Source organism: Ochotona curzoniae, unplaced genomic scaffold (genome assembly GCF_017591425.1).
Source record: "Ochotona curzoniae isolate NIBS_2020 unplaced genomic scaffold, NIBS_Ocur_1.0 contig_2927, whole genome shotgun sequence".
Classification (NCBI taxonomy): domain Eukaryota; kingdom Metazoa; phylum Chordata; class Mammalia; order Lagomorpha; family Ochotonidae; genus Ochotona; species Ochotona curzoniae.
This window is the reverse complement of record NW_024465654.1, coordinates 8,295,995-8,310,857: the sequence shown is the minus strand read 5'-3', so window position 1 is coordinate 8,310,857 and position 14,863 is coordinate 8,295,995. Positions and strand designations below refer to the sequence as shown.

General features: G+C 53.1%; 1 protein-coding gene across 1 annotated transcript; it reads right to left on the bottom strand.

Moving 5' to 3' along the window:
• Positions 1–9,280: 9,280 nt before the first annotated feature.
• On the bottom strand, positions 9,281–10,207 carry LOC121155603 (testis-specific H1 histone). The gene has a single exon (XM_040979043.1). The coding sequence runs from the start codon at positions 10,125–10,127 to the stop codon at positions 9,357–9,359; it is 771 nt and encodes a 256-aa protein (XP_040834977.1). The 5' UTR covers positions 10,128–10,207; the 3' UTR covers positions 9,281–9,356.
• Between the last annotated feature and the right edge of the window lie 4,656 nt (positions 10,208–14,863).

The window sequence follows — 14,863 nt, the reverse complement described above, 5'->3', positions numbered from 1 at the left end:
CGTTCCCTGGTGAACGAGAGGGCAGCAGCACCTGGCTGGAGGCCGTGGGGCCAAATTCCTGCCTCAAATGCACACGACAGGGATGCCTAAGCCCTCGAGTGTTTCCTCGGAGCCCCTGACTTTAAAGGGAAAGGGGTCCTCATGAGCCCATGCCCGGAGATGGCATGGGAGGCCACGCTGGACACCCATGCCACCGAGGTTGTGGCAAGAGGAGGCTTGTGGGCCCTCATGGACACACACACACACACATACACACACGGGCCCTGTAGGAGAGAAAGACAGTGGGCAGGCAGGCAGGAGGGCAGGGACAGACTCCAGCACCTGGGAAAGGGGGTCATGAGCACTGACACACGAAGAGCAAGCAAGCAAGCAAGCAGGTCATTGTGGGGAGGCCGCAGCCATCCACGTGGGCTTGAGCTGTCGAGCGACCAGGTAGGAAAGTGTCTTGTGAAAAGGGATGAGGAGCCACCGGAGAGAGCGCCGGAGAAGGCCTGGAGCCTGAAGACACCCACGAGGAAGGGCAGGGCTTCTGCCGAAAAGCAGGAGGATAACAGACCTGTTGCCAGAGACCAGCACTAAGCAAGCGAGCAGGAAAGCGGTGTCTATCAGGACAACTTGGATCAAGCACTGAGCGGGCAGGGGTAGGCAGGACAGCTGTGGAGGGCCTCCAGGAGGGGCTGGGGTGCACGGCCAAGGCACGGGCAAGCGGGGAAGGGGTAACGAGTGTGTGAGTAGAGGGCAGGGTTACGGGGGAGCACCTCCCCAAAGAGCCTCTCCAAAAGAAGGGTTCAGGGCAGAGGGCAGGAAGGGCTGCGGGGAAACAGTCCAGGGGTCCAGGCCTGTGCTGCCCTGAAAGCGCTCCCTTGTCCAGGCCCAAGTGGTTCCCCGGCCACCGTCATACCTGCTCATGACTTCTGCCACCTGCAGTACAAGTTCCCAAGTGTGCCCCAAAAGCCTGGCCATTGGGCCCGGTGCGGTGGCGCAGTGGTTAAGGTCCTCGCCTTGCACGCCCGGGAGCCCATATGGGCGCCGGTACTACTCCCAGCAGCCCCGCTTCGCATCCAGCTCCCTGCCTGTGGCCTGGGAAAGCAGTCGAGGACGGTCCAAGGCTCTGGGACCCTGCACCCACATGGGAGACCCAGAAGAGGCTCCTGGCTTCAGATTGGCTCAGCTCCAGCCGTGGCGGCCACCTGGGGAGTGAATCATCGGACAGAAGATCTTCCTCTCTGTCTCTCCTCCTCTCTGTATATCCGCCTTTCCAATAAAAATAAAAGCCTGACCATCTCCTTGCACTGCAACACGAACACAGCACTGCATGCCTGCTCGGTTGAGCTCGGCTGGGCTCAGCTGTGCTCGATTGTGCTCGGCGGAGGGGGGTGGAGGGGGAAAGGTGCTGGGAATATAGACGCCTCAGAATGCACCTCGAGAGACAAGGGGATGGTGTCTATTGTCCCAGAGCGCCCGTTCGAAGGCTACCTAGTGGAACATCTTTTCTCAAAATGCCTCATCACTCCAGCGGCAAGAGTATTTAAGTGGCCCGACGTGGGACTACAACTTCCAGAGAGCCCATGGGCACGCAGACTGACGTGGGACTCGAACTCCCACAGTGCCCTGAGCGTGCTGACGTGGGACCCCAGCTCCCACAATGCCCTGAGCATGCTGACGTGGGACTGCAACTCCCAGAGGGCCCATGGGCACGCAGACTGACGTGGGACTGCAACTCCCACAGAGCCCTGAGCACGCACACTGACATGGGACTGCAACTCCCAGAGTTCTTTGGGTGTCCTGACGGAGTATTTGCTGGTGAAGGCACCCTGACACTTTTACCACAGAGGCCCAGGCTCATGCTAGGCACCAAGCGTCCTACACCCCCTCCTGGGCCTTGATATGCGGGCCGTTCGGCCTTGGACCCCTGGTCTTTTAACGACACGTGTCCGGGAGCACTGTCCGGGACCCCCACCTGACGCTGCGGCGACTCACGGCTGGGCTGTCTAGCACTCAGAAGGCCTGAGTCCACCCGGGATGCAAAGGGCAGCTTTGCGCGCCCTCTCGTGGCCAATAGCACTCACTGCAGGACGCTCCTCCAGGCCTCTCCTGCCAGATCAAGGGAAGCGGACCCAGCCCAGAGAGGCATTCTCTCAAGACCCTCTTGACAGAGGTTGCACAGGAGTTCCATGACAGAAGCCTTACGCACGCCCTCGGGGTCTGCATTCGCACGGAAAAAAGCAGTCTAGAGCCACAGCACAGCACAGCACAGCACAGCACAGCAATGTGCAGGACACAGCACACTCCCTCCCAGGAGCCCAGCAGCTTTCTGTCTCTTCCTGCCTGCCTACCTGCCAGCCTCCCTCTGTCCTATTTGCTTTGAAGCACAGAGCAACAAGACAGGGAGAGGCAGCAATCTTTCTTTTTTTTCTTTTTTTTTTTCTTTTTTTTTTTGACTATCTTTGCATAGTTAGTTTGGGTAAATAGGGTCAAGGGTTACAGGAAAGTGGGTACGACTATTATTTCCATATTGTTTCCTTCATGTATCTGAGGTAAAGGGGGATATTGAGGGAGAAGCCCCAGCCAGTTTCCCACCCACCCACCCCAAGTCCTGCAAGTGGGGCATGCTCTGAGATATTCGCTCAAGAGGTTTCAATAGTTCACCAGTTATGAATCGCTGCCAGTCTCGCCCCTCCAAACACGATGAGGTCGTTGAAAAATCCACTGATTGACATTGTCCATCACAGCGTCTCTATTGGCCCGGTATTTTGTTGCCAACCTATAGCTGAGGTGGTTGATTAACTTGTTCCATCTTCTGTCCTTTCATGGTTAGGGTTCTGAGTCTGGCATTTCAATTGGGGAGATCGCCAAAGAAACTTCGTCTGAGGTGTTCCCAGGCCAGATTCTTGTATGCACCAGCAAGTACAGGGTCCGGCACAGTCCATCACCCTGGTCAGCTGGTGGTTGCAATTGCCGGGTTGGTTCTGTTTTCAGCCCTGCTTTCCACTGGAACCAATGGGTGTTGCAGTCCAGACTGGTTCTGCACAGCGCATACTTGGCCCTCACATAAACCCGTGGGAGCTGCAGCCTGGTGAGAGCGACCTGCAATAACCCCCATCAGGCCTGCCCCCTACCCTGGTTTGCCAGTATGTGTAGCAGACCAGTGTAGTCTGTCCCACATCCCCCTTGGCTCTCGTACACGGCAAATGGCATTGAAGTTTAGATCCATCTAAGCAGCTCAACAACCAAGCCCTCACGGGTGTTGATGAGTGCCTCTCTGTCTAGCCACCCCAACCCCTGTCCTAGTTTTTGTGCCAACCCGTGGAAGTCGTAACCCAAGAGGGGGGGAACCCACTATTTCCCTCCCAGGTCTCTCACTCCTGGATTGTGCACTTTCCAGGTGGTTATGCAGTTTAACTGGCAGCAATCTTTCTTGCATCTGCTGGCTCACTTCCCCAGGGACCACCACCAGAGCCAGCAGTGGCTGGGCCAGGACAAGCCTAGGAATCAGGAGCTTCCTCCAGATCTCCCACAGGAGCACAGGGGCACAAGCCCCTGCACCATCCTCTGCTGCTCTCTCAGGAGTACCAGCAGGGAGCTGGACCGCAGGGGAAGCAGCCAGGCTTTAAAATAGCGCCCATACAGACCATCCGCCTGGCAGGCTGAGGCTTGACCCACTGGGACAACACCCCACAGCACCACCCCACAGCACCCGACTCCACCCCTTGATGGTTTCTTCAGCAGCTCCTTCACCAGACTGGTGAGGGTGCCTGTCCCCCTGGCTTGCACAACTTATGCCGTTGCGTGCTGTGAGAGCAGCCGGTACAAAGGAGGGATCCAGGCATGTTGCTACTCTACCTGTCCTGGTGAGAAGGAACTCTGTGGAGAACACACATCAGCCGTTGGGTGTCTTGTGGCAGGTGGCACATCAGCGGTGGCCGATGGTCCACGGCTGGCCTGCAGGAGAAAGAGTCTTGAGTCCGGGATGGCCCTGGTGGAGGGTGAAGCGTTCCCTGGTGAACGAGAGGGCAGCAGCACCTGGCTGGAGGCCGTGGGGCCAAATTCCTGCCTCAAATGCACACGACAGGGATGCCTAAGCCCTCGAGTGTTTCCTCGGAGCCCCTGACTTTAAAGGGAAAGGGGTCCTCATGAGCCCATGCCCGGAGATGGCATGGGAGGCCACGCTGGACACCCATGCCACCGAGGTTGTGGCAAGAGGAGGCTTGTGGGCCCTCATGGACACACACACACACACATACACACACGGGCCCTGTAGGAGAGAAAGACAGTGGGCAGGCAGGCAGGAGGGCAGGGACAGACTCCAGCACCTGGGAAAGGGGGTCATGAGCACTGACACACGAAGAGCAAGCAAGCAAGCAAGCAGGTCATTGTGGGGAGGCCGCAGCCATCCACGTGGGCTTGAGCTGTCGAGCGACCAGGTAGGAAAGTGTCTTGTGAAAAGGGATGAGGAGCCACCGGAGAGAGCGCCGGAGAAGGCCTGGAGCCTGAAGACACCCACGAGGAAGGGCAGGGCTTCTGCCGAAAAGCAGGAGGATAACAGACCTGTTGCCAGAGACCAGCACTAAGCAAGCGAGCAGGAAAGCGGTGTCTATCAGGACAACTTGGATCAAGCACTGAGCGGGCAGGGGTAGGCAGGACAGCTGTGGAGGGCCTCCAGGAGGGGCTGGGGTGCACGGCCAAGGCACGGGCAAGCGGGGAAGGGGTAACGAGTGTGTGAGTAGAGGGCAGGGTTACGGGGGAGCACCTCCCCAAAGAGCCTCTCCAAAAGAAGGGTTCAGGGCAGAGGGCAGGAAGGGCTGCGGGGAAACAGTCCAGGGGTCCAGGCCTGTGCTGCCCTGAAAGCGCTCCCTTGTCCAGGCCCAAGTGGTTCCCCGGCCACCGTCATACCTGCTCATGACTTCTGCCACCTGCAGTACAAGTTCCCAAGTGTGCCCCAAAAGCCTGGCCATTGGGCCCGGTGCGGTGGCGCAGTGGTTAAGGTCCTCGCCTTGCACGCCCGGGAGCCCATATGGGCGCCGGTACTACTCCCAGCAGCCCCGCTTCGCATCCAGCTCCCTGCCTGTGGCCCGGGAAAGCAGTCGAGGTTGGTCCAAGGCTCTGGGACCCTGCACCCACATGGGAGACCCGGAAGAGGCTCCTGGCTTCAGATTGGCTCAGCTCCAGCCGTGGCGGCCACCTGGGGAGTGAATCATCGGACAGAAGATCTTCCTCTCTGTCTCTCCTCCTCTCTGTATATCCGCCTTTCCAATAAAAATAAAAGCCTGACCATCTCCTTGCACTGCAACACGAACACAGCACTGCATGCCTGCTCGGTTGAGCTCGGCTGGGCTCAGCTGTGCTCGATTGTGCTCGGCGGAGGGGGGTGGAGGGGGAAAGGTGCTGGGAATATAGACGCCTCAGAATGCACCTCGAGAGACAAGGGGATGGTGTCTATTGTCCCAGAGCGCCCGTTCGAAGGCTACCTAGTGGAACATCTTTTCTCAAAATGCCTCATCACTCCAGCGGCAAGAGTATTTAAGTGGCCCGACTACAACTTCCAGAGAGCCCATGGGCACGCAGACTGACGTGGGACTGCAACTCCCACAGAGCCCTGAGCATGCACACTGACATGGGACTGCAACTCCCAGAGTTCTTTGGGTGTCCTGACGGAGTATCTTGCTGGTGAAGGCACCCTGACACTTTTACCACAGAGGCCCAGGCTCATGCTAGGCACCAAGCGTCCTACACCCCCTCCTGGGCCTTGATATGCGGGCCGTTCGGCCTTGGACCCCTGGTCTTTTAACGACACGTGTCCGGGAGCACTGTCCGGGACCCCCACCTGACGCTGCGGCGACTCACGGCTGGGCTGTCTAGCACTCAGAAGGCCCGAGCCCAACCGGGATACAAAGGGCAGCTTTGCGCGCCCTCTCGTGGCCAATAGCACTCACTGCAGGACGCTCCTCCTGCCAGATCAAGGGAAGCGGACCCTGCCCAGATAGGACCCCATATGAGTGTCACTTTTAATCCCGGCGGTCCCACTTCCAATCTGGCTCCCTGCTAGTGGCCTTAGAAAGTAATCAAGGACTGCCCAAAGCCTTGGGACCCTGCACCTACGTAGGAGACCCAGAAGAGTCTCTTTGCTCCTGGCTTTGGATCAGCTCGGCTCCAGGCTTTGAAGCCACTTGGGAAGTGAATCATCTAATAGAAGATCTTTCTCTCTGCCTCTTTTCCTCTCTGTCTATCTGAATTTACAGGAAAAAAAAAATCTTAACAAATAAATTACAGCAGAAGCAAGCTTATATCAGAGCTTGTTAGTTATACATAGTCGCTGGCCCCACTCCATACCTACTAAATCAAAAACTGCATGTGAAGGCCGGCAAACAGGTCCCCAGGATATACAGTTTGCCTGAAGCTTGAGAATCTTTGTGGGAGATCCAAATTCCAACTCAGGCAGTGGTTTTTTGCATTCTCCCAACCCCACACCAGTCCTACTCCCACAATAAGTTGGATCTTCAAACTCATGCTTACATCCCCATCATGTTTACATGTTTACACTCTCATCTCATTAAGCTTGCCTCAAGTTCTGCTTTTTAGTTCCCTGCTCTTCCCTCATCTTTAACCCAATTTTCACCAAGTTCAGAGACTTTGATGAGGCAACGACTAAGTTCCCACTATTGATTTGGGTTGGGGCTTCCAATACAGTCACTGGAGAATCCCTTCACTCCCCAGCCAGCCAGCCAGCCAGAAACTAACAACCTGAAGACTCCAGACTGAGGACATCTGATTAACTCTGTGTTCAGACAGTGTTCTATTTTTTCATTGTTTCTTTTCAGGCGGCTCCCTAGTCTGTCTGATTCTCTGTGCCACTTGCAGACATCCAAGTGCATAACTAAATTGCAGCAAGGTAAATTTCAAAATTTAGGTCATCTCAGATGAGGTACGTTGCTAACATTTTCCTACTAGTTGGATTTGCATAGGATTAAAGCAGTGATGCTTAATTAAGGGTGAGGACAAATATTAATATCACTTAAGTTTGTTTTAAATTCGCATACTTTCTTCTCCACTATGGAAGACATTAGACCATTCCATAGGAAACCTTGGTCAAGTATGCAACCAGAAAGAACTTCCAAGCAGTTCTAATACCTGTTCATTTCCACCTTTACCCCTTTGCTGGAGTCCAGCTCCAGCCGAGTTCAGAACTCGAGAAGGGTGCGTGGATTAGGCGTAGAAAAGAAATGGACCACTACAATTTCAGGATCATAATGGACAATGCGAGAAAGCTGTCCTCTTTATTTCTACAGAAGCTGTCACAAAGGCTGGCACCAACTTTTCACACCTGGTCAAGAGGACATTCCTAAGGATAGTTCTGACAATTGTTTCACCTTGAGGCAGGATATCAGCTGTCCTAATCCTGTGGTCAGGAAGTTCTCAATAGATGGCACATATCAATCTAACACATTCCTGCTACAATCCTCATTTTACAACCTAGTCTTGAATCAGCCAAGAGAGGAAATGCATCACAGATGGAGGGACCTAAAGATCAAGGAAAAAGAGAAAGAATAGATTCCCACTACACCTGGGGACTTAACACCCTTGATTAGCATATGGTCAATGGGGGCAGCCAAAACAGCACACACAGTAAAAGGCACTTTTGCTAACATCAACTTCCAAGCTCACCTTGATAGTAAAGACCAACTCTGCAGTGGCAGACAATTCTTTAATCTCTAAAGAGATTAAAGAATTCTCAGCGGGACTGTCCAGTGTCCATGCAAAGGAAGGTGGAACTGCTCTTCGGGTGGTCATAGAGACATTCCCCAGGACTTGCCATGCAGAGGGAAATTTCTTGCATCCCTGCCTGCAATGGAACAGTTCTCTTCACACCTTCATGTCCTCCACACCCACCGCACGGACCCCAGCACCCCTTTTCAAGAATCTAAAGAATTTCTTGGCTATTCCAGTTTCCTTCACTTCTGCAACTTTGGCTGAAACATCTGGCCCTTTCTGAGTCAGCTACTCAGATGTTCATTTTCCTTGGAACCACAGCCTTGGCATGACAACTACTCCCACACAGTTCTTAACTTCTGCCTTTAGACTAAACCATTCATATTTGCTCCATACACAATGCTCAACATTCATTGTTGAGAAAAAGCAAAGACCTGGACATTTATTATCTGGCCTTTCCCATCTCCTTATATTTCATACACTCTCTGTAACCCTAATAGTTTCCTCTTCCCAGTTAATGATGCCATCATTGTTGAATTTTTTTCAAGCAACTCATATGCCATATTTTAGGCCCCTTATCATTTTACCAACACATAAAGTCAGCTAAAATCGTACAAGCCCAGTCCCAACACTGTGAATGTTTAACTTGGTATATGGTCAGTGCAGCAGAACTCTCATCCAAATGGTTTCACTAGGTATTGATGTGGTGTACTTTTCTGCCTCAGCAACTTATCACACCAGGGTGACTATTAATAGAAACTTAACTCTCTATGCTGGATGTTTTTACACATTTAAATGGGGATTAACATAAAAGGCACAGGTGTAAAATCAAAATAGGCTGGGCCCGGCAGTGAGGCCTAGCGGCTAAAGTCCTTGCCTTGAATGTCCGGGATTCCATATGGGTGCCGGTTCTAATCCTGGCAGCTCCATTTCCCATCCAGCTCCCTGCTTGTGGCCTGCGAAAGCAGTTGAGGACGGCCCAAAGCTTTGGGACCCTGCACCCGTTTGGGAGACCCGGAAGAAGTTCCTGGATCCTGGCTTTGGATCGGCATAGCATCTGCCGTTATGCTCACTTGGGGAGTGAATCGTCGGACAAAAGATCTTCCTCTCTGTCTCTCCTCCTCTCTGTATATCTGACTTTCCAATAAATAAATAAATCTTTTAAAAAATCAAAATAGGCTATCAATTAGAGTAAAACATATACATTCATTAAAATGAATCCTGAGAGAAGGGACACCATCGTAAAAGAAGTTTCAGTAAAGAACGCTGTAGATAAGTGGAACACCTCTACATAAAGGGTGGTTGCTCTTCTCCTAACATACCCTCCTCTGTAGAATTTAGTTTGTATTGGCCAGTGTTTAACATTCACTCAACACTGCTTTCTCAGCCTGAAAGGCTGTGGTTGTCCTCTATCTGCTTTCTTTTCTCCCGAGAGGCTCTTTCTCAGGAGATAGCAAGAGAACAACAATTTGGCTTCTCTCCTCACCCTACCTCCCAGGACAGGGCTCACAGTAACAACCAGCCTCCTTTCCCCTTCAGGTGCAACAAAGAGCAGACGGACACAAGATGGTGGGAAGATCTTGCAAATACTTTTCCATTTCAACGAGCATGAGCGCTGAGCATCTGCAAAAGGGTAGTGTACTCCCACACTACGGACTCCCCACCACCTGCCGAGGCCCGTCACACTTCAGGGAAGCCTTGGTGCTGGCCTTCCCCTGCCCACCAGAAACCCGGTCCGTTCTCAACGGGGATGGCTTCTGCGAGGTGCATTTCACCGCCTTCTTCTTGTCCTTCTCTTCATTTTGCCTCACGCTGGACCTCGTTTCCTCCCGTGACCCGAGCCTGTTGTCTTCCTTCGAGGCCCGTCCTCTTCCCTCGTCCATCTTCTTGGCTCTCACGTCTTCCTTGGCTTTTGGCCTCGTCCTCCTTGTCCTTCCGTTTCCCTTCGTGCTTTGTCTCCATACTGCCCTGGCCTTCTTGGCAGCTTTGCGATTCGTGTGGCGCCTCCGATTGCTTCGGGACCCAGTGGGGGCCCTCCTCGGAGGAGAGCAGCGAGCCTCCTCCAGTCTCGGGCGACCTGGCTTTCTCTTTGGCTTGGGGATCTTCCAGACCCTGAAGTAGCCGGCGGCTTCGCTGCCACTGACCCGCAGGAGCGTGCCCTTCACCTCGGGCCTGGAAACTTCGCCAGAGTGACGGCGGTTCTTCCTGCGCACCTCGTAGCCTGCATTTCCGAGCTCCCTCTTGAGAGCAGCCAGGGTCAGCCCTTTGTGGGCAGCAATGGCTCGCAGCAGCAGCTGGGACACTTTCAGCACGGATCGCGGGCTCCGCCTGGATGAGCCCCCGAGCGCTCTCTCTTCAGGCTGCGGGCTTTTTACCTCTGCGCTTTGGGACTCCCCACTGGGCTCAGCCGCTTCAGCCATGGCCCCGCTCCGCTTCCGCGGGGCCACTGGCTTTGGGCCTCTACAACCTAGCAAGGCCCACGCTGGACCAGCGAGGCCACGTCACAAACGCTACGCACACAAGCCTGGCAGCCCCACCCAAACACGCCTCTGCTTCCAACAACCAACCCGGCGCCGCCTCCTGCTAGGTCTGAGCCAATCCAAATGTTTAAAGCAGAGGCTTGGGATATATCTGAGTAAATAAAAAGGACAGCTTCTTGAGCTGTTGATGGAGGCCACCAAGTGGCCTGTGCCCATGTGCCACAAGTGACTGTGTCCATGTCTCTTTTCCTCGCCAAATCCATACACCCTTCCAGCAGGGGTGGAGGTGGGAGGACAGTAGCAGAAAATGAGAAAGGCAGGTTGCAACCAGGCTGTGAAGGAGAGATACCAAGATAATGACAGTGTTATGATCACACACCAGGAGTGGCATGGTCTAGAATGAAACCTACAGCTACTTAATTCTAAGTCCCAAGTATTAGCTACTACAGATTTCCTTTTTGCTTAAGGCTGATTCTCTTCCTCTTTTATGCTGCTGCTACAGAAGAGACGTTTAATCTCTGTAATAACAGTTCAAAGTCACTCAGATTCAAGATCCTTACAAGTGGGCCCGGTGCGGTGGCACAGTGGTTAAGGTCCTCGCCTTGCACGCCCGGGATCCCCATATGGGCACCGGTTCTAATCCTGGCAGCTCCACTTCCCATCCAGCTCCCTGCTTGTGGCCTGCGAAAGCAGTTGAGGATGGCCCAAGGCCTTGGTATCCTGTACCCGTTTGGGATACCCAGAAGAAGTTCCTGGATCCTGGCTTCAGATCGACATAGTATTGGCTGTTGTGCTCACTTGGAGAGTGAATCATCGGATGGAAGATCTTCCTCTTTGTTTCTCCTCTTCTCTGTATATCTGACTTTCCAATAAACAAATAAATCTTAAAAAAAAAAAAAAAAGCTTTTTTCCTTTTACAGGTAGCCTAAGAGAAGAAAAGAGGGCCAGAGAACATGAAGGGAAAGCAGTTTCAGAGCTGATGGCCTTGGCTACAGCCCCTTCTCAGGAAGACAGGTGTGTTGTCAGGAGCACTCAGAATGAATGACCAAGAGAAGAGGACACAGGGCCAGGCAACTCATCACTCATCCAGGGTGAAGGGGATGAAGGGGTAATAACGCTGGCCTTGACCTTGGTGATATGGTGTGTCTGGAAAATGTAGCTGGGAGGAGCTGGTGTTGTGGTGCAATAAGCTAAGCTGCCACCTGTGATGCCAGCATCCTATATGGGAGCACTGATGCTGGTCCCTTCTGATCCAGCTCCCTGTTAGTGTGCGTGGGAAAGCAGCAGATGGCGGCTCAGGGGCTTGGGTCCCTATTTTAGGTTCTCCTGTCCTCAGCCTGGCCCAGGCCTGGCCAGTGCAGCCATTTGGGGAGTAAATTATTCTGTCCCTCTCCCAAATTCAAATAAACAAAATTCCTTAGGAAAAAAAAGGAAGGATGGGAAGGAGGGAGAGAGAGAGAAAGAGAAGGAAGGAAGAGAAAGAAAGAAAAGAAAGAAAAAAGAGAAAGAAAGAAAAGGAAGGAAGGAAGAGAAGGAAGGAAGGAAGGAAGGAAGGAAGGAAGGAAGAAAGAAAGAAAGAAAGAAAGAAAGAAAGAAAGAAAGAAAGAAAGAAAGAAAGAAAGAAAGAAAGAAAGAAAGAAAGAGAAGGAAGAGATAGAGTAAATATAGTTGGGAAATGGTCTACAGTGGCAAATTGGCCTGCACCTTCCTAGGCAGGACCTAGATCCCCATGTTCCCACGAAGCTTTGAGGAAGCACTGGACAGACAAGCATCTCTGAGTGCGCACTCTGAGCTCTGGTGGGAGAAGACCTACCCTTGCAGTAGAATGATGCAAGAGAGGCTGTGGAGGCTGGTTAGTTTACCACAGCTTACGTTCAGATTCTTCAGGTACATTCTGTCTCCTTAGCTTCTGCCACCCACCTCCTGGCACAGGGCCAGGCCTCGGTGGGCACTTGGTGGTGCTTGCCAGAGCTCGGCAAGAGTGTCACATTGTTACTCTCCAACAGATGGCACCATTACAGCATTCCTGATAGAGCAGGGGTCCTGCATTAAGTACTGTGCTTCCAAGAGGACTCTGCCTCCAAGACAACCCAGAAGTGATAGGAAAACGTGGCAAATGGAGTGAAAGACTCAAGAACACACTGCTGGCACTACTACATTGCTGCTTACAGCAGTGGGGATCCTGGCATGTCCCTGTGGAATGAAAATTTGTCTTTTCTATTTGCAGGGAGAATAGATGAACGTATCCAGGGAAAGAATTGTTCCTCAACTTATGAAAAGCTTCCAGGTGAACTGCTTTACTCTGCACATTGAAGCAATAGCCTAGGGTGCTTCTAAAGTCACAAGGAGATGTTGGCTGCAAGGGAGCGCAGGGGAAGTCACCACGTACCTAGCAGCAGTTTAGCTGTACTGTGCAGACACTGTGGCACACATGTGTCTTCATTCTGACAGGTGAAAGAACCCCTTAAGACAACCTTCCTGGACCAGGGAGGGGCAGCCAGAAAGGGATGGACAGAAGCCACATTGCAGGCCATGCTCCTCATCTCTCACATTTGAGCAGTGCTTGGAACTCCAGGGCACTGGCAGACTCAGCAACAGCCCAGGACAATTTTTAGCACACAGTGGGTGTCAACATAGACAGTCTTGACTGGACAGGTGGCGAGCAGTGAGGGAAGCTTCTGCTGTGAGAAATACTCTGCAGGCCTGGGGGCAAGGGCACTGGCAGCACCAGGCCTGGGCAGAGATGCCTGACTCACACCCTCAGTGCCCTTGGACTTGCAGCTCCTCTTTATTTCCTTACTTTTTGAGAATCAGGTTTAAACATGGAACTGTACAGTTCTGCACTCAGTTCCAAAGTGTGTCATCTCCTGAAGTCCCACGGTGCCAGGATCAATGAGAGCCCGGTGGGAATCCCAGCCGATACTCCTGCGGCAAGAAGGACAAAGCAGGACAGGAGGCTGCAGAACTGCATATGCTAATGGAAAACTGTATCTGAACCTGGAGAACCAGATAGGAGAATGGACTGAGGGCACAGGACAGGAGACATAAACGGAGAGTTGAAAGTGGTGGGGGTTGAAGCACCAGACGGGAAACACCCAGACATGAGTGAGCTAAGCTTCCCTGGGCACTCCTGGCAGACTCTGCAGGCTGAGTTTCAGAGAACAGAGCAGTGTGGGACGCTGGGACCCTAGCTCTGTCCTCCCCAAGAACTGGTCCTCCGGCACGTCATCTTTGGGTTGCTCCCTGACCTGACCCAAATCCAAACTGCCCCTGGACCCCTTCTTGCACACATCCCGTTCTTTCAAGCCACTGCCCACCACCGTGTACTTCCACCCACCAAGAACCTGGAAAGGCCTGTGCCAGCTCAAGGATGTCACTATCCCTTTCCTTAATTCTCTCCTGAAGGGTAAAGTTTCTTTAAATAAGAAAAGATCCAAAATTACAGTCTCTGGAAGCTTCCCTAAGTAGTCTTAATTTCTCAGGGGGGCTAGTTATCACCACTACCCCCATCGCAGGGAATTATAAGGAAATTCACATTTGCACAAGACTTCCTATAGGTGTTACACATTTTTCTCTCTCAACAACTAAATCCTCATTTTATATACATGCAGAAACTAAAGGATCATTCCATGTTAGAACTGAGATGCCGGCAGATTTGTGCCACCAGGGCTCTCCCCACTTCCCCCACCTCCACACCCACCCCCGCAACCCAGAAGCAGCCAGCAGCAAGACACACACAGGCATGGACACACCCAGTACCCTGGCTCATCCCTTCTCCAAGATTGCTCCAGGGCAGTCTTGGGAAATCTCTGTGGCTCAAGGCTGTAGATGAGCTGATATCAGCCCAAGCTCTCTGGGGAACACCTTACTGGCATCCTCCACTAGAGGCCTGAGCAGTCCCGGTGATGTGTCACTCCACAGAGATCCAGGGCAATCCCTCCAGAACAATCCCTCCCACTCCACCCCCTCTCCCAACTGCCACAGAGCAGGTGTCCAACCTGCCATTCCAGAACCCAGGCTTGCAGATCATCTCCCTGGGGCAAGACATTGCACTGAAAAGAGGTCTTTTGCACAAATGCATCTCCAGCTACTGCAAACCCTCCTGAACAGGGCCAGGGGAGTCCTCAACATATCCTACTGCTCACCCAGCCAGAGGTCAAGGGCCAGCACAAAAGGGAAAGCAGGCAGAGCTGGCCGAGCCTGCCCCAACTAGGGCAAGGACAGTCAATTCCTTGGAACTGGAGATAAGGACAGAAGCAGGAAGTCCTGGTCCATGCAGGGCGCCCAGAAGCCCCTTCCCTCACCCCTTAGTATCAGTCAGCAAGGAGGAAAGATGACGCCTTTTTATTGAGGTTAACACAAGGACAGCGCCGAGGAGAGGTACACAGGGGAAGGGCACGCGGTCATCACTCAGGAGGAGGGAGGCACATCAGCTCAGGGACCTCAGGACAGCCACATGCTCCATGCCCTGGGCGGGTTGGGGGGAGGAAAGGAAGCGCCACGACACTTGGGGGCTCACAGGAGGGTCTGAAGCTTCCTCAACTAACACCACAGCCCTGCCCCTCGGGGCTCACACACTACTGCACAGTGGACACGGACACGATGGAGGCGACACCAAGAGGCAGCGGGCAGGGGCACACTGACAGAAAAGGGAACTGCAGCTAAGCAGGTGTGGC